The sequence below is a fragment of the Spinacia oleracea genome, chromosome 3, assembly GCF_020520425.1.
Source record: "Spinacia oleracea cultivar Varoflay chromosome 3, BTI_SOV_V1, whole genome shotgun sequence".
Classification (NCBI taxonomy): Eukaryota; Viridiplantae; Streptophyta; class Magnoliopsida; order Caryophyllales; family Amaranthaceae; genus Spinacia; species Spinacia oleracea.
The window spans coordinates 66,602,002-66,621,438 of record NC_079489.1 but is presented as its reverse complement, the minus strand read 5'-3'; the positions used below and the strand labels follow the sequence as shown (position 1 = coordinate 66,621,438).

Sequence of the window (19,437 nt, the reverse complement as noted above, 5' to 3'; positions counted from 1 at the left end):
AATCCTGTTGAGCCGTAATGTCGTATGATTAATACAATAATACTGCATGCTCTATATTCATACTATAAATTAAGACAGAAAATGTGACAAATACGGAGTACAGGCAGCTCGAGGAGAAAACATTGTGGAATTCACATCCTTGATTCTTATCTTGTCCAAATTGGGCTGCAACTGCTGTGCACTTACAAAATAAGAAATACTTCGTAACAAGTAACAAGTAACAAGTAGTTGTAAAAACTAGAGGCTTCAGTAGCCAAAGCTGTTCCGAGTTGTCATTAGATTCTCTGATACAATTGATAATACAAGGAACTAATACGACATTTTTACCCAATTAAACCTCTATCAACATAGAAAATACAGAGGCTGAAAGAACATACATCTAACTTATACATCTAACTTCTCTCTGTGAATAGAGAAGTCAGTGAAAGTGAGTAAAAGGCAAGATAAGATGCACTCAGAAAGGAGCACCTCCTTCCGGCATATCCCAGTTATCTCCGTCATCCTCTTTTTTATCAACCTTCGTGGCCTCTTCCTTGCCAGGGAATGGACCGCGGAATGGCCCACGCCTGTAACCCAGCAAAATGTTTGAGTTAACAATTGTGATCAACTTCAAGTTAACAATTGTGATTACAAACTTTGAAATTTATCCCCAATTAGCTCTCAAAATCCCACAAATCCTCCTTTCTAAATCCTATAAGTTCCTAAAAAACTAGGTCACCCTTCAAAGTAAACTACAGCTTTAAATTTGCCAGCCCTCATCTCACTAAAACTATCATACAAACAATCCTCTAAACTCTCAGGAGATGTTCAATAAACTATTTGAAACACTGGTAATTTGCATATTGTAAACTTGATAAATCGCAACCTCCAGTCTCTACCAGAGTGTTGTAGATTATTGTTTCATTAATTCATTAATAATACAAGCTAATGGCTTGAGCCGTTTTACTATCAAAATTAACTTTAAAAAATAACTAGCCTGATTCCTTTAAGTCTTTTTTGGGTGCCGGAGTCTTAGGATTGAATCTCGCCTAAACTTAACACGCTCAGACTGCATGTGAATATATTACTTCAAGGCTAACCAAGTAATGATAATTCATGGTCAAAAATTTTAAATTTTGATCCAAAAAATTGCAATGAGGTAATACACTAATAAAAAAAATATTAGAAGAAAAAAAAAAGAGAGAGAAGGGACCTTCGACGGCTGTTGCGCTTAGCAGCCTCACGATGCTTGCGCTTCTTCTCCTCCTGCTTATTCTCAAAGTAACGGCGACGTTTACACTCCTGGATAACCCCAGCTCGCATAACCTCTCTCCTAAACCGATTGAGGAGTCTTTCTTCATTCTCATTATCATCCACCAAAACCTGTACATTATAAGCTGATCTGAAGTAAAGGGTGTTCGAAAATGCAAGAGATGGACAAACTACCGCCATTAAATCACCTGGGTATTCTTCTTTCTTCGCAATTGCTGCATTTTCATGCTTTTTCGAGGAGATAGAAATGGAGTTTTGTTGTGAGGATAGAGAATTTGGGTTGGGGAATTTGGGATTGGATGAAGGTGGGAGTGATGTGTTTGAGGGGAAAAGAGGAGAGAGAAAATTTAGAAGGGATGAGGTTGAAGCCATGGCTAAGGCCTAAGTGAGTTGGGACTTGGGAGAGAGAAAGAGGAAGAAAGATGGGTTTTATACGAGCGTGTGAAATTCCCCTGGTTTTGGATAGAATTTTAGAGGGGATAACTCCATTTGGATTTGAATTTGGATTTGGATTTGGATTTGGATTTGGGTTTGGGTTTGGGTTTGTGTATGGGTGTGGATGTGGGTGTGGTGTGGATTTGGGTTAAGAACTTATGATACTGAAGATATGGGTTGTTGTTTTGTTTGAAGTGGAGTCCAAACCCAACTTTGGTCAGTCACAAACTGTTCGGGTCATGTCGCAATCAAATAATGTTGGGTAACTTGGGTTAATGTTTTTATTCAGATTGATTTCGATCGGTTAGGAAAACTTTAAATTTGGTTGAAGTCTGGTCATATATTGCTTTGGGTTCGAGTGGATTTCGGTTTGAATCGATTTCGGTTCTGGTCCATATCAGATACGGTTTGAAATGGATAGGATTTCGAACGGTTTTGTATCAGCTTAATTTCGTGTTTGGTTCAGGTGTATATTGGATTTAGATACTATTTTGGTCGATTTGCTACTAGTACATGTCATTTTCGAATCGGATAAGTCTCGGGTTCGGTCAAATTTAGATTGATGAGTCTCGTGTTTTGATCAGGTTCAGATTGGACGTACCTTAGATTTGAATCTATTGCAGATTGAGTTTGTAGTTCGAGTTTAGATCAGGTTAAGCTTGTATACTTGTGCTCTATGGATTGAGTGACTCAATCTCGAGTTCAAGATCAAATTTGAATCGCGACACTTTATTACATATTTCTAAGACTTCGTGCCAACTACATATTTTTAAACTTCTACAAAGTATTACATTTTCTCCAAATTATTTATAAAAGGAATATAGAATAAATTTTCATATGTCATTAACAGTTCAAATTTGCTTTACTCGAGTCTCATTAATAACGATTAAATAGAACCAGATTCAGGTTAAATCAGGTACGATTTGTTTTATCTCTCGTGACTTTTGATTATTGGATCAATTCAGACATTTATTATTTCGGATATAGGATACAATCGGGTCAGATTGATAGTAATTTTGTTGAATTCGGGTTAGAGTTGACACGGGTAGGGTCAAATCGGATATCAGGTTTTATTGGTCAAGTCGATTATGGTTGCTACCAAGTAAGTTGGTTTTCGGATTGCTATCAGATCGGATACAGGTTTGGTTCGATTAAATGTTATCGGATGCAACGTTGTGGATCTCCTCAGGTTGCTAGCGGTTCAGGTCTTAGACTCACGGGTCAAATCAAATTTCGGGTCAACATCGGATCGATTTGGGTCTGTTTTGAGATCCCTATTTCTCAGATATATTTAGTTCGGATCTTAGTTAGTTTCAGATGGTTTATCGGGTTGGGTAACTTTTTGTCATCCCAACCTACTGCTGGGGTAAGTTTATCATTGTGTTCTGGGTTGAATTGTGGCTTAGTCTAGCACGTACGGTTAGAGTTGGCAACTCTGACACGACACCACAACTTGGCCGAAACCGACACGACACAAACAAAAAGTAAGTGAGAGAAAACGATATTAATCCAACCCGAATATGACCCGTTAATTTATTTGGCCCATGGTCAGGTTGTTTTTCAGAAACTTATGTTGGACATAGTATGTTTTTTTTAAATTTTTTTATTTACGACCAATTTGGGCTAGGCTTGAGATAACATTTATGTTTTTGGCATGTAGGAATGTATGATAGTTTTGTGCAAGTATAAGATAGTTAGTACAAGTGGTAGCATATATTTCTTACTAGATTTAAGCTCGCGATATGCACAATCTTGTTATCAGTGTTGTGTTAGATAAATGTAATAATTGTTGAAGAAAGATCAACAAATGAAAAATAGAAATTTCAATAACCACACTAAAAAATTAAAACAAATTTGGCGCAATCTCATCCCATAAATATGACATTCACTGTTCTACTACAGAGTATAATCTATTACTGAATTTATTTTAACTGGCTTAACATATCACTCACTTCTCGTCTACAAACATATAACTCATTACCATTATGATTAATGACCAAATAAAATTTTGAATGAATAGAGATTACCATCATGCCTCTTGTGAGTACGGAGTAATTCTTATACACGTAGTATGTATTTAAATTATAGGGTTATGATATACACAAATTCTTATTTACAATGGGTGAACAATAAATATTGTACACCGGAGTAAAAGTTAACTCAAAATGATTAAAAGTTAAGCATATATATGTAAAAGTTATATATTTTTCAGTGATAAATTTTTTCATTTTAGTAAAACTTATTTTCAAATTAACTAGTAATGTATAAAATTAATCGTTTACAAAAAGTCTTGCATGCACAAGGTGTACAATAAATTTATTGTACACCAACATAACTTTTACCAATTTTTCTCTAACTTTTACCAATTTTCTCTATCTTTTACCCTGTTTTCTCTAACTTTTATATTATTAAAAAAAAATTGATAGATAAACATTTTAAAGGGTTCAATAATTAATTTTATACATTATTAGCAATTTTAAAGAAATATTTTTTATTAAAATGAAAAATTTCATCACTCAAAAATATATAACTTTTACATATATAAGTGTAACTTTTAAGCATTTTACGTTAACTTTAACTTCGGTGCACAATATTTATCGTACACCCCATGTAAATAAGAATTTGTGAATCATTTAACCCTTTAAAATATTTATCTATCAATTTCTTTTTACTAAAATAAAAGTTAATCAAAACTAGGTTAAAATTACAAAAAAAGGTTAAAGTTATCTTGGTGTACAATAAATTTATTGTACACCTTGTGCGCACAAGACCTTTTGTATGACATATGAGTTTAAAATTCAATGGCCCGTTCTTTTACTGATTATTATCTTAGAAAAATAATATTTTGACATGTTTATTAGTCTTTCATTAACATAAGTTTTCATAGTTTTATCTAATAAATTCGTGTGGTGCAAGAGTGACCGATCAAATTTTAAATCTATCAATATATGCATCATATTTTTCCCTGCAACTATATCAATCAAAATTTTAATTTTTTTTTATTAATCCTATAACAACCATATGTGTACATAGTACATAGTACATAGTACTCCGTATTGAATAAAGACTACATTTAAAAAAAAAAAAAACTAGTGTGTAGTCTAGGCGATGCCCAGATTGCTACTTCGAATCTATACAGAAGAACGTTATTCACAATCACAACACAGAGTCACCTCAAAACTCCCATCCTTGCCGGCCAGTAGTATCAATGGTTACGAATTAAAATTAGTTAGACAATGAACTCAATATAGTCAATCAATACAAATTAAAAACACACAATGAAGATAGAGTATACAAACCAAAAGCGTGGGAATTGCGGCACAAAATAGCCAAGTCGCAGAAATTGCAACCTGCAAACAGAAAACAAACATCTTAAACAACTGACCTAAAGGCTAAAGTAAAAATATTGAACTTAATCCCCTCTTTTCTTTCACCTTATTTTGCAAAATTCAAAATTTCAATGTGGCACTAGGAAATTGTAGATTCAAATATTTAAGATTATGTGAATTCAATAATAACTAGTTATTGCCCCGGGCGATGCCGCGGTGACTATATGTAATTTGAGAACTAATCTTGATTGAGTTAAATAAAAATAATTACAATAGTTTGGTATTAAATACTTACATATAATATGAGATAAATATTTGTGCATAATTTTTTTTTAATATTTTCTTTATGTAAGGTGATTCAATATAAAATTTGGTTAAACATCTTAGTAAACTAAATTTAAATTTAAAATAGAGTAGTCTATTGTTATGTGTAATACTTTTTTTTATTGCTCTAGGTAAACTTACATGAACTAGCCTGCTAAAAAAACGTAATCATAAATGAACCTAAATTAAAATGTAAATGAAAAAAAAATTAAGTATAATTTAGTTTCATAAGAAAATTATTAAAATGTATAATTATGGTAGGCATTAAAGTTTTAATACATGGTATTAATAAACATAACTTATATGGTTTGAATTTCTTAAATATCATAAGTTGTATTATTGGATTAGTGGTTAAAGTTCTAACTTATGAACATGAAGTCATGAGTTCAAGCATTGATATTTGCATTTCTTCATCTTTTTGTAAAAAAATATTATATGTCAATGTGGCTATGCCATATCACTTACCATCAAATGGTGGCGACATGTGGCGAGATGGCATGAAATACCATGGAGATTTAATAATAGTATTAGATAGATATCAAAATAAATGAATAAAACTACTTTTTAACCCGTGATGTTTTTTTATTTTAAAGACATTGTTAAGTGATAATGTGTCGTCGTGAAATTGTCAACATACCCAATGTTTGTTGAGTTTTTGTTGCTAATTGTTAATCTGACTTTGTCAAATTGTCAATGTTCCCAATTTGTGTTGGATTTGTACTATGTAATTATAGGTATCAACGGGTATGTCACACCACCTGATAGAAATATCAATACAAGAGTAATACTACGTTATAGTTCGTAGTTTTTTTGAGATTGTTATTTAAGGAAACAAAGTCTCTTTTGTTTATTTGAACCTTGAAGATGTAGGATGTTCCAATGCAGTTTTCGAACCTCTCATAGACCTTTTCCTCTCCGTAGTCCTGCACCAAAGTTATATAATTAATTAGTGTTGGTTTTATTGTTTTCTGTTTTTTTTAGTGTTTGTTTTTTTGTTTAGTTGGGGTACCTTTGAATGTATTTATGTCATTGCTGATATGGGCAAGCGAACAATCTTTTCGACGTTTTTATCAAATAAACCGACCCTCATTTCGGCCTCCGCCTCCTTAATAGTAATTATTATCCGATACCTGTGAAAATTGTTAGTATATGTTTCTGTCTATTGTAGTGTAGTAGTAATATGTAAGCACTTTGTGTACTTTTGAATTGGGAATTCATCAACGACTTCACATTTTTTGCACATATGTTCGACATCTAACTTTGATTTGCAAGACCTACATGATTCATATTTCCAGCCGTAGTCCCTCACGTGGACCATGTCAATTTTAGCATGGCAAGTGTAGGTCATTTGTGAATCCTGATTGAATGAATTTATTAAATGAATAACATTATACGGGAACTTGGGTTATATAGTTGGAAATATGTTGTCATATACATAAGAACCAAATTGAGAGGGGTTTGTGTTTATTTAACCAATACACTAACAATGTATTGGGTTGAGGCATATTTAGTGTAGGAGAGGTAATTAAAATCTGGTTTTCTGCCTGCTCCAAATATAGTTGTTGTAGCTCTTCCACCGTCTTGCGATTCTTGACCATTGCTTCTCTTGCACTCTCAGGTTGGGGTATTTGTATTTGTATTTGTGTTGCTGTTGGTATATTTTCACCTAACCTGGTTATGATATTGAAGTTGTTAGTATATATTTATATGTGTTATTGTTAATTTTGGGAACTTTAAATTGGGTCGTAGCCACATTTTTTTCTTACTCCTCCTTGAAGTGTTGCACGTCTAAGTTGTTCATGTTGATGTAGATCTTGGTTGCACTTGGTGATCCTAGCTGGTAGTTTCCTACAAAGGTGGTTTTAATTAATTTCCATGAGATGTTTTTTCCTTATTTGTGGAAACTGGAAAGTATATGTTAAATCAGATGATAGTTCTTACCATTGTATTGTGTTACACGAGTGCTTGTGATGATGAGTATCTTTGGGTCTTGGTCGTTGTTATTGTCTGCCGATACCAAATATGTTTTCTCGTTCCAGAGTGTCACCATGACTTTTTGCTCCCTGCATTAAATATTTGAAAGTGAAGAATAGTTGAATGTATGTAATTTTAGTTGTGCTTGTAGCCTTACCTTTGGTCTTGAATGTACAACCTCTTTCTTATGTTGCCATATTCATCTGTGACTGCATTCTCTACTCCAATTAGCAAGCCAATAACATCTGCAGTTGTAGTGTTATAAATATAATTTAGTGTTTAAATACAGAATGTAAAAGACCTTGGCACTTGATTACTTACCTGTGACTATGTCGTATCTATTGTTGCGTTCATGTAGCTTATGAAAGGGTATTATCTCAAAGCAATGCATTCCGATTTTGTCAACGTTTGTTTGTTCCCAAGTAATAGAAGTATAAGAAGTGAACCAAATGATGTATTCATTATGAACTGGTTTGTGTTTGCGCTTATTTTTTGCGACATTAAAATGTTTCATTGAATAAACTTCTCCTTCTTGTAGCTTTTCTTTGAATTTTTTTATCAAGTACTTTGGGACCACTGCTTGGATATGCTTCCCTTGTATTTGTGATGCTTCATCAGCATGCATTATTATTATTATACAGTTGTTCTGTGTCTTGGTAAGATGAATGCTTTGCCACAAACCATAGATGTACTATATCTACAGAACATTGATAATTTAGTAGTGTTTAATTACCTGCTCATCTAGAAGAACCATATCCAAGGTGTCTGGCTCCACATTTTTGTGATCGTACCTTACTTCCTATAACCTTGTCAGGCGAGATGTTATTGTCCAGTTCTTCCTTGATGTATCCAGATCTGAAATATATTGTTTTCCACCTTCCATTGCCATTTCTGTTTCCTTGGTTATTCACTGTGTTATATCCTCCAACCCTTGGTTTTGTTCACCTGCACATTCCACGGTTAGCATTTAACATAATGATATAGTGACTCACAAAATCATCCTTTGTAAATCAATTAGTGTTGTTTGGTTTTTTTTTTGTCTTTGTTAGTAATGGGTTTAAGTTGTTTGTTATTATTTATTGTAATTATTCTTCATCTGTCTTTGACAACATTTTTCCTTTCTTAGTTCTTTTCTCATTACAAATTTTCAAATATTTCCCGGTATACCATATTCTTAGTGTTTGTGTTCTGTTTGTTGATGTTTCCATCTCTCCCTATACAAATCCGCAGTCCTGTTCTACTTGTGACCCTAGAAACTGCAACATAAAGTTGGCCATGGCTGAAAACCGGTTCTGGCAAGTATACTCCTACACGGTTGAATGTTTGGCCTTGACTTTTGTTGATTGTCATTGCGAAGCAGACTTCACATGGAATTGTCTGCGTTTCAGAGTGAAAGACAAGGTGTTATCAGCTGGTGACATCTCACACCTTGGAATGGCGACCTGTTTTCCAACTTGAGTTCCGGTTACAACTTCTGCCTGTATAACTCTAGTGTCTAGCCTTTTGACAATGAGCCTTGTTCCACTACACAACCCTTTCCCTTGGTTCATGTTCCTCAAGAGTATAATGGGGCAACCTACCTTTAGGTGAATCTGATGGTTTGGGATACCTGGAAATTCAAGAGTATTCAGGAACTCAGATGGGTATAACACCTCGTCATTTGTATTCCTATTTGTGAGGGGGCATATTCTGTCAGCACTTTTGTAAACCTGTTCTTCACCAGGAATCATGGATAGGATGTGGTTATTAATTTCATCTACCCATTCATTTTTTGGGGATAGGATCGCTCTCTCTGTGAGATACTTTAGGTCGGAGTACCTATTCAATAAATTTGGATAAATGTCGTTGATTATGGCCTTCTTTTTATCACCATCGTCTACTACCAGTAGGTCAGTTGGGATTTCAATCAAACTTGGTTCATCTTCCCCCTCTTTTGACATGGCTGGAAGTTTTCCATCACCTAAATCTAGTACCCATTTTCTGAATTGAGCTAACTCCTGATTTCCCGAGTCACCACCATTACCTTGAAGCCGCATGTTGATTGTCAATTTGAATACCTTACATTGAGACCATATAGTGGGCGATTTACTGATGGATGCATCAACAATATCTCCTCTTCATTTCCTTGGCACATCTGGAAGAATTTCGTAAAATCCCCTCCGAGTACAACTGTTTTCCCACCGAACACCAGTTCCCTAGCAGCGGGATTGTTGACTTGCATTATGTCACGAAAAGTACGATCGACTGCCTCGAATGCGTGTCGATGTACCATTAGTGCTTCATCCCATATTATCAATGTTGCAGCTGCTATGAATAGTGCTAGATTTGAACCTTGGTTGATTCTGCAGCATGACCGTTCATGGATGTGGATTGGAATGCAAAAAGCAGAATGGGCTGTCTTACCCGAGGGAAGTAAGAGGGCTGCTATTCCTGATGAAGCCACAGCTATGACAATCCGGTGCTCCGACCTCAATTTTAATGTTAGTGTTCGCCATAAGTATGTCTTTCCCGTTCCCCCACTTCCGTACACGAAGAACAAACCACCAGCTCTTTCGTGTGTAGCTTGTAGTATAGCCTGATATACTTCTTTCTGTTGCACATTCAGTCCTTCTTCAAGGTTGAAGGCTTCCCTTCCTAGCAAATTTGCATCGTACATCTGCTCCTCGATGATCAATGGGTTGTCTGTTTGCTGCATAAGAGACGGTTCTGGATAGGGGATGGTAGGAAATTCTCGCAGGGATCTGTTGGTTGTGTCCAGTATTTTCTCTATTTCACAGAGGCAATAATTTTGGGTCTGGTTGTCTGATAGGTAAGTTGTTGTTGCTGAACCGTCTATGTTGTCTATAAAGTATGTCATCTGACATATCTTTCCAGTGTCCTTCCCATAATTCCTTTGGATTTGACACTTCACAGAATAGTAGGAGAGTGACAAAGAGGTCCCTCAGTTGTGCTGCAGTTTCCCAAGTTGCAGCTTGAGTTAATGCTTCATGCCACTCGTTGTCCCCCTCTAACAGACCCCATGCATTGCATGCTTCTTTAAATGTCGGAAATTCCACATTGTTCACCGTTCTGATGTCCGCATAGCAAGTGGGTCCTCTTACTATGTTAAGAAGCATACGCAAGTAGTATTGTTCCCCTGAGGTTGGGTGTGCATAATAAATCCTTCCAATACTGAACCCCTCTCTCGTTTTTTCCATTTTTCAAGTTCCCGTACCCATACTGAAATGTTGTGGAAACTCGTCAAATGTCAGAGCACGTGCTCGAGGGTTTGTCTTGTTCATCTCCATCCACTCTGTGAATTTAGTCCTGGCGTCTCCCACTCGCTCAAGCACACCATCTAATGGTTCGTGGTCTTGAAACACCACAGTTTGTTGATCTTGTAAATGGTAGCTCAACCTATCAACTGGTGGGTATTTATACAGCACTGGAAAGTTGAACATTCTCCAACATGCTTCTGCTGCTGAGACATATCTACACTTAAGGTAGGATTGTATCTCGTCAATAATGGGCGCTGCTTGTGGATCCCCATCAATGTTGGTCTGCTGTACTGATGCCAGAGCCATGTCAGGTCCTTTATTCATGTATTTGAAGAGGTACTTTGCACAATTGTATTTGTTACACAACTCGACATTTATATGTGTCTGATATTTACCCAGCAAGTCTACATTATACGGCACAATGAATGAGTTGTCAACCACATTGCCATTTTTAATTGTCGTTCTTCCATTATCCCTTCTCCTGTAGTATGGGTCTCCATCTTTCCCTACTGTTGTGTCATTGGTGAATGGCTTAGGGTAATATTTTGTACACTGGCCATCTTGCATACATGGAGAATTGTGGTTGATCGGACCACATGGACCATGTGTCATGTGTTGCAACACTGATGCAAATTAAATGCAATTGGGTCAATTTCTGGGACCGGAAGCTCTGCACAAATTAATCTGCCTATGTCTTCCGTAGTTCTCGGTTTGTCCTCCTCTCGCAAGAACAACAATATGTGTGCATGGGGCAAGCCTCTTTTTTGAAACTCAATTGTATAGATTGCTGCAATATCGGTGGAAAAAGTTAGTTGTTTTCTATGGTGTATATGATATTGTATAAAATTAATTATATGTATAAAGTGTAACGAAGATGTATTACTGAAGTTGAAGGGAAAAGTTACCTGCTTTTGTTACCCCAAAGTGGCCTTTTTTTGTAAGGTCCAACATCAACTCATCAAGCTTTATTTTAAACACTCTTGTGAAGGAAATAATGCCCTTGGTCCAAGTATGCATTTAATGTTAAGTCTAATAAATGCGGTTCAGTATTAATTAACAAGTTAATAATTCAGTGAGATCAAGTGAGCTGAATGCCTAGCTAGAGGCCGCTTCAGTTCAAGTGGAATTAATGATATTAATCCACAGCTTACTCTTGACTGAACCCGTAGGGTCACACAAATAGTACGTAAACGGATCAAGTATTTAATGGCATTAAATACTCCATCTATGGATATTCGGAATCGACGGATCTTGGTTTCAGTGGGAGCTGAGATCGTCAAAGGCAAGTAAATGAATACTCCGGAAACGATGATATTGCCGGAAACGAAAATATGGATCGTATCGGAAATATAAATATTATCCAAGTCGTAGATGTTGCCGGAAACGGAAACATGGTACGTATCGGAAAATATTATCGGAAATGGAAATATTGCCGGAATCGGAAATATTGCCGGAAACGGAAATATTGTCAGAATCGGAAATATTATCGGAATTGCCAAATAATTCCGGAAACGGAAATATTAAATATTTGTTCGAAACGGAAATTAATTCCGGAGTCGGAAATGTTAAATATTGTTCGTATCGGAAATGAATTCCGGAATCGGGAATATAAACAGAAGCACATCGTACGAATTAGCATCGGACGAGACTTGCTAGACGAAGGCCCAACACGAAGCCAGGCCCGCGCCCAGCAAGCCAAGCGCCCAACTCACGCTGCCAAAGCCTCGCCAGGCCCAGCGCAAGGCCAGGCCTAACAAATCATGGCGCGCGCGCATCATGGGCTGCGAGCAAAGCTCATGGGCTGCAAGCTGTGCAGCTCGCGTGGGCCGCGAGGCTTGCACGGGCTGTGCTGCTCGTGCTCGTGCAACGCTTGTGTTCAATACAAATCCTAAAGCTAATGGAATTTGTTCTATGATTAAATCCTAATCCTAATAAAGATAGAATTTGTTTAATAGAGTTTTAATAAGATTCTAATTAAACAAATTGGTATCCTAATAGGATTCTAAATCCTTTTCCATGACTCTATAAATATGTGCCTAAGTTCACAAATTTATACAGACGATTTAAAAGTATTCAAAGCTAGGATTTTTAAGCAAAAAATCAGCCAAACACTTGCACCCTAATATCCGAAAATTCTAAGAACCTTAAGGGCGATTCTAGTTGGTCAAGCTTAAGGCGGATCCAGACATGCTGTGGACTTTCTACGGAGGGACGACGCTTGGAGTCCTAAAGACTTGTTCTTGTTCGGTTCGGGCGCAGCTAGGGAGGGCACGCTACAAAGTGTATGCATCCTAGACTAATTATATGATTATGTGCAATTAATATGATTCCTGACATTAAGGTTTTTCCGCATGATTTATGTTGTTCATATGTATCATAACCTAACATCTTGCAATTATATCAGCCGGTTTTCAGGTCTTTGTCCAAGGATAATGGATAAGAATTCAAGAATTTCCTGCCACTTTGGGTTGCATGTAAATGTGACAAAAATATCAGGAGGTCCTGCCCATCTACAGATTGCTACAACATCATGGTAGTTTTGAATCATAAACCGCGGGCTTCCCGTGAATGACGAAGGCAGAACAATGCGCTGCACAACAGATGCCGGTGTTGTGTCACCCCGTGAGACTGCATCAGCAAGTCCTCAGAACACTTCCTTTCGTATTGTTGATTGATTTTTCCTAACCCATTCCTACCTTGACTCTTGTACACATGTGAATGCATCCACTTCGAACTGTTGATTGAGCCTTCCTAACTGGAATCTTGTTTTAGATTCATGGCGTCTTTGTTGGAAACGGAATGCATAATTCTCTCTTTGTGTTACGTTGTTCTTGCCCTTGTTGTTTCATCTACGTAGGCATGGGGTATATCTGTCCGGTATCCATCTTCTCCATAAGGGAAAAACAATGGATATTGCATGGCCATGAAGCTGGGATGCAACTCTGAAATTCTTTTCAGACCATACGTTCTGTGTTCAATAATGACATCACGATTACCCTTTTCATCGTCACCTGTTCCCATTATCAATGCAGCCACCTCTGACGATGTAGGTAGGTTATACTACCTTCCATCCTTTGCACTTGTGCCAATTAATCGAAGCCGAACAGGTTGTTGTTAGGTTATGATACATATGACACTACATAGATCATGCGGAAACAACCATTAACCCAGGACAACATATTATTTACACATAATCATATAGCATAATTTAGATGCATACTCTTTGTTGCGTGCCCTCCCTAGCTGCGCCCGAACCGAACAAGAACAAGTCTTTTAGGACTCCAAGTGTCGTCCCTCCGTAGATAGTCCACAGCACGTCCGGATCCGCCTTAAGATTGACCAACTAGAATCGCCCTTAAGGTACTAGAAAATTTCGGCACTTTTGAGCAAGATGTGTGTTTGATTTTCTCTCAAAAACTCACTTTTGAATACTTTGAAACTTGTGTATAAATTATGACCCCTAGGCCTTTATTTATAGAGTTATGGAAAAGGAATCGTAATCCTAGTAGGATGCGAATTAATTGGAATTAGAATCCTACATGAATTCTATTTAATTAATTTATCCAATTAGGAATAGAAATTTAATCATACACTGACTCTTGCAGATTCAGGAATCACGCATGAGCACAAACTCACACACACACGGCAGCCACAAGGGCTGCCCATGCGCGTGCGAGCAGCAGCCCGCGCAGCACGGCCCACGCAGCCGTGGCCCTTGGCGCGCGCTGGGCCTGCCTTGCGGTAGGCCTGGGCGCTGCCTTGGCTGGGCTTGTGGCGCGCATGCTTGCTGGGCGATTGGCCCCGACTTCGTGCTGGGCCTTCGTCCGGCAAGCCTCGTCCGATGCTAATTCGTACGATATGCTTCCGATTAAATTTCCATTTCCGGAATCTATTTCCGATACGAACAATATTTAATATTTCCGATTCCGGAATTAATTTCCGTTTCGAACAAATATTTAATATTTCCGTTTCCGGAATTATTTTCCGATTCCGGCAATATTTCCGATTCTGGTAATATTTCCATTTCCAATAATATTTTCCGATACGTACCATGTTTCCGTTTCCGGCAACATCTACGACTTGGATAATATTCATATTTCCGATACGATCCATATTTCCGTTTCCGGCATTATCATCGTTTCCGGAGTATTCATTTCTTGCCTGTGACGATCTTAGCTCCCACTGAAACCAAGATCCGTCGGTTCCGAATATTCATAGATGGAGTATTTAATGCCATTAAATACTTGATCCGTTTACGTACTATTTGTGTGACCCTACGGGTTCAGTCAAGAGTAAGCTGTGGATTAATATCATTAATTCCACTTGAACTGAAGCGGCCTCTAGCTAGGCATTCAGCTCACTTGATCTCACTGAATTATTAACTTGTTAATTAATACTGAACCGCATTTATTAGACTTAACATAGAATGCATACTTGGACCAAGGGCATTATTTCCTTCAGTCTCCCACTTGTCCTTAGGGACAAGTGTGCATTTCCTAATTCCTTTGTCGCTCGATGCTTGCTCTTGAACATAAGGTAAGAGTTGTCATCCTTATTATGTCCAGAGGTGTTCCTCGGTTTCAGAGTTCAACTGATCAAATAAACAGATAATCATAGCCTATGATTCATCCGAGCACGGCCATGCATTTCACAGTTTCTAGCTCTCCGAGTGGTCTTGTACAACTTTTAAGCATCTCATCCCGATTTATGGGAGGACAATCCCAATCTTGCGATCTTGAGATTAGACTTCGTTTGATAGGTGATTACCTGAGCGTTGCCTTTATAGCCTCCTTTTACGGTGCGACGGTTGGTCAACGTCAAAGCAACCAGTTCTCAAACAAGTAATCTCAAATCACTCAGGTATTGAGGATTTAGTGTCTAATAATTTAATGAAATTTACTTATGACAGACTTTCATCTCTTACAGTAAAGTTTCATAGGTCTTGTCCGATACTAGTCTTCCCAAAGTAAGTATCTATGCAAATGATTATGACATTGCCATGTCCACATAGTTCAAGAAACAAAACTACTAGTCATCTTGCATTCTAATCGTCTAACGTTTTCTATGCGTCCAATTTTATAGAAAACTCCGATTAGGGACCATTTTCAACCTTTGACATTCAAGTTCACTTGATAGACATTTCTTAGTCACAGGACTGGTCCTGACAGTCTATCTTGAATATATCGTCAAATTGAAGGGACTCATCATTTAATAAACCACAAATTAAATGGAAAAATGAATTTCTTTCATTTATTGTGAATGATTAACCAATAATGTTTTACAAAGATTTAAACTCTAAAACTTTAAAACATTAAACAGAGACATCAAAGCCATTCTCCAATATGCTTGATTCCCATAGCTGCAGTGTGCGAGTTGTGCTTCGCTTGCGGCAGAGGTTTAGTTAATGGATCTGATATGTTGTCATCAGTTCCAATTTTGCTTATCTCGACTTCTTTTCTTTCAACGAACTCTCGTAGAAGGTGAAATCTACGAAGTACATGCTTGACTCTCTGGTGGTGTCTAGGCTCTTTTGCCTGTGCAATAGCTCCGTTATTATCACAATACAGGGCTATTGGTCCTTTAATGGAGGGGACTACACCAAGTTCTCCTATGAACTTCCTTAGCCATATAGCTTCCTTTGCTGCTTCATGTGCAGCAATGTACTCCGCTTCAGTTGTAGAATCCGCAATGGTGCTTTGCTTAGCACTTTTCCGGCTTACTGCTCCTCCGTTGAGGCAGAAGACAAACCCAGACTGTGATCTGAAATCATCTTTGTCGGTTTGGAAACTTGCGTCCGTATAGCCTTTAACAATTAATTCATCATCTCCACCATAGACCAGGGAGTCATCTTTGTGCCTTTTCAGGTACTTCAGAATGTTCTTGGCAGCAGTCCAATGCGCCTCTCCTGGGTCTGACTGGTATCTGCTCGTAGCACTGAGTGCGTACGCAACATCCGGGCGTGTACATATCATAGCATACATTATTGAACCAATCAATGATGCATATGGAATCCCATTCATTCGTCTACGCTCATCAAGTGTTTTTGGGCACTGAGTCTTGCTTAGAGTCATTCCATGAGACATGGGTAGGTAGCCTCGCTTGGAGTCCGCCATCTTGAACCTATCAAGCACCTTATTGATATAAGTGCTTTGACTAAGTCCAATCATCTTTTTAGATCTATCTCTGTAAATCTTGATGCCCAATATGTACTGTGCTTCTCCTAGATCCTTCATCGAAAAACATTTCCCAAGCCAAATCTTGACAGAGTTCAACATAGGAATGTCATTTCCGATAAGCAATATGTCGTCGACATACAATACTAGGAAAGCAATTTTGCTCCCACTGACCTTCTTGTATACACAAGATTCGTCTGCGTTCTTGATGAAACCAAAGTCACTGACTGCTTCATCAAAACGTATATTCCAGCTCCTGGATGCCTGCTTCAATCCGTAGATTGATTTCTTTAGCTTGCATACCTTTTTAGCATTCTTTGGATCCTCAAAACCTTCAGGCTGTGTCATAAACACAGTTTCTGTTAAAACGCCGTTTAAGAAAGCAGTTTTGACATCCATCTGCCATATTTCGTAATCGTAATATGCAGCGATTGCTAACATTATTCGAATAGACTTTAGCATTGCAACTGGTGAAAAGGTTTCATCGTAATCCACACCGTGGACTTGCCTGTAACCTTTTGCAACCAATCTAGCTTTGAAAACTTCAAGTTTCCCATCCTTGTCCTTTTTCAGTTTGAAAACCCATTTGCTTCCAATGGCTTGGTAGCCATCTGGCAAATCGACCAAATCCCATACTTGGTTTTCAGACATGGAGTCTAATTCAGATTGCATGGCTTCTTGCCACTGCTTGGAGCTAGGGCTCGTCATAGCTTGCTTGTAAGTCGCAGGTTCATCACTTTCAAGTAATAGAACGTCATAGCTCTCGTTCGTCAAAATACCTAAGTACCTTTCCGGTTGAGATCTATATCTTTGCGATCTACGCGGGGTAACATTTCTAGATTGACCATGATTCTCACCAGATTCTTCTAAAGATCTCTGAGTTTCATCCTGAATGTCATCTTGAGCATTCTCTAGAGTTTGTTGTTCGACTCGAATTTCTTCGAGGTCTACTTTTCTCCCACTTGTCATTTTGGAAATGTGATCCTTCTCCAAAAAGACACCATCTCGAGCAACAAACACTTTGTTCTCAGATGTATTGTAGAAGTAATACCCCTTTGTTTCCTTTGGATAGCCCACAAGGATACATTTGTCAGATTTTGGATGAAGTTTGTCTGAAATTAATCGTTTGACGTATACTTCACATCCCCAAATCTTAAGAAAAGACACATTTGGAGGCTTTCCAAACCATAATTCGTATGGAGTCTTTTCGACAGCTTTAGACGGAGCTCTATTTATAGTGAGTGCAGCTGTATTTAGTGCATGTCCCCAAAATTCTAATGGAAGTTCGGCCTGACCCATCATTGACCTGACCATGTCTAGCAAGGTTCTGTTCCTCCGTTCTGACACACCGTTCCATTGTGGTGTTCCAGGAGGAGTCAATTCTGATAGAATTCCACATTCTTTCAGATGGTCATCAAATTCATAGCTCAGATATTCACCGCCTCTATCAGACCGCAGTGCCTTAATCTTCTTGCCTAATTGATTCTCTACTTCACTCTGAAATTCCTTGAATTTGTCAAAGGATTCAGACTTATGCTTCATTAGGTAGACATAACCATACCTACTGAAGTCATCAGTGAAAGTGATAAAGTAGCTGAAACCACCTCTAGCATTTGTACTAATGGTCCACATACATCTGTATGGATTAAACCCAATAGTTCATTTGCTCTTTCTCCAACTTTAGAGAAAGGTTGCTTTGTCATTTTGCCAAGTAAACATGATTCGCATTTACCATAATCCTCTAAGTCAAATGGTTCTAGAATTCCTTCCCTTTGAAGTCTTTCCAAGCGTTTCAAGTTTATATGGCCTAATCGACAATGCCACAGATAGGTGAGATCTGAATCATCCTTTTTGGCCTTTTTGGTATTTATGTTATATACTTGTTTGTCGTGATCTAATAAATAAAGTCCATTGACTAATCTAGCAGATCCATAAAACATCTCTTTAAAATAAAACGAACAACTATTGTCTTTTATTATAAAGGAAAATCCCTTAGCATCTAAGCAAGAAACTGAAATGATGTTTTTAGTAAGACTTGGAACATGGAAACATTCTTCCAGTTCCAAAACTAGCCCGGAGGGCAACGACAAATAGTAAGTTCCTACGGCTAATGCAGCAATCCGTGCTCCATTTCCCACTCGTAGGTCGACTTCTCCCTTGCTTAACTTTCTACTTCTTCTTAGTCCCTGTGGATTGGAACATAAGTGTGAGCCACAACCTGTATCTAATACCCAAGAAGTTGAATTAGCAAGTATACAGTCTATAACGAAAATACCTGAAGATGGAACGACTGTTCCGTTCTTCTGATCTTCCTTTAGCTTCAAGCAATCTCTCTTCCAATGCCCCTTCTTCTTGCAGTAGAAGCATTCGGATTCAGAAGTGGGTTGACTGACCTTCCTCTTTGCAGATTTGGCGCCAGTTTGCTTAGTTGGGCTGGCCTTGTTGCCACCTTTCTTAGCATTCCTCTTCTTTCCAGATTTCTTGAACTTGCCCCCACGCACCATAAGCACATCCTGCTTATCACTTTTGAGCGTCTTTTCAGCGGTCTTCAGCATACCGTGAAGCTCAGTGAGCGTTTTGTCCAGACTATTCATACTGTAGTTCAGTTTGAACTGATCATACCCGCTATGAAGAGAATGGAGGATGGTGTCTATAGCCATTTCCTGAGAAAATTGCTGATCCAGCCGACTCATA

At 37.9% G+C, this 19,437-nt stretch overlaps 2 protein-coding genes across 15 annotated transcripts in view; both read right to left on the bottom strand.

Annotated features, from left to right (window-relative positions):
• Window positions 1-108: 108 nt before the first annotated feature.
• Window positions 109-1,694, bottom strand: LOC110783512 (30S ribosomal protein S21, chloroplastic-like). Its single transcript, XM_021987858.2, has 2 exons — window positions 1,193-1,694; window positions 109-566 (listed from the first exon to the last, which is right to left on the bottom strand). Exons 1-2 carry the CDS (start codon window positions 1,621-1,623, stop codon window positions 455-457), a joined length of 543 nt encoding a protein of 180 aa, XP_021843550.1. The 5' UTR covers window positions 1,624-1,694; the 3' UTR covers window positions 109-454.
• Window positions 1,695-6,174: 4,480 nt separating this feature from the next.
• The window catches only part of LOC110783488 (uncharacterized), a 37,190-nt gene continuing 23,927 nt past the window's right edge, over window positions 6,175-19,437 (bottom strand). For 4 of the 14 annotated variants that reach the window (XM_056840421.1, XM_056840420.1, XM_056840422.1 and 1 more), the window contains 5 exons: window positions 7,635-8,258; window positions 7,471-7,558; window positions 7,281-7,402; window positions 7,106-7,187; window positions 6,701-7,010 (listed from right to left, as the gene is read on the bottom strand). In XM_056840421.1, the coding sequence (XP_056696399.1) occupies window positions 6,767-7,010; window positions 7,106-7,187; window positions 7,281-7,402; window positions 7,471-7,558; window positions 7,635-7,938 (840 nt within the window). In that variant the 5' untranslated portion in view covers window positions 7,939-8,258 and the 3' untranslated portion in view covers window positions 6,701-6,766. Of the gene's footprint in view, window positions 6,263-6,700; window positions 7,011-7,092; window positions 7,188-7,280; window positions 7,403-7,470; window positions 7,559-7,634; window positions 11,358-19,437 lie in introns of those variants that run through there. The other 10 variants (XM_056840415.1, XM_056840417.1, XM_056840418.1 and 7 more) reach the window with 8 other exon arrangements.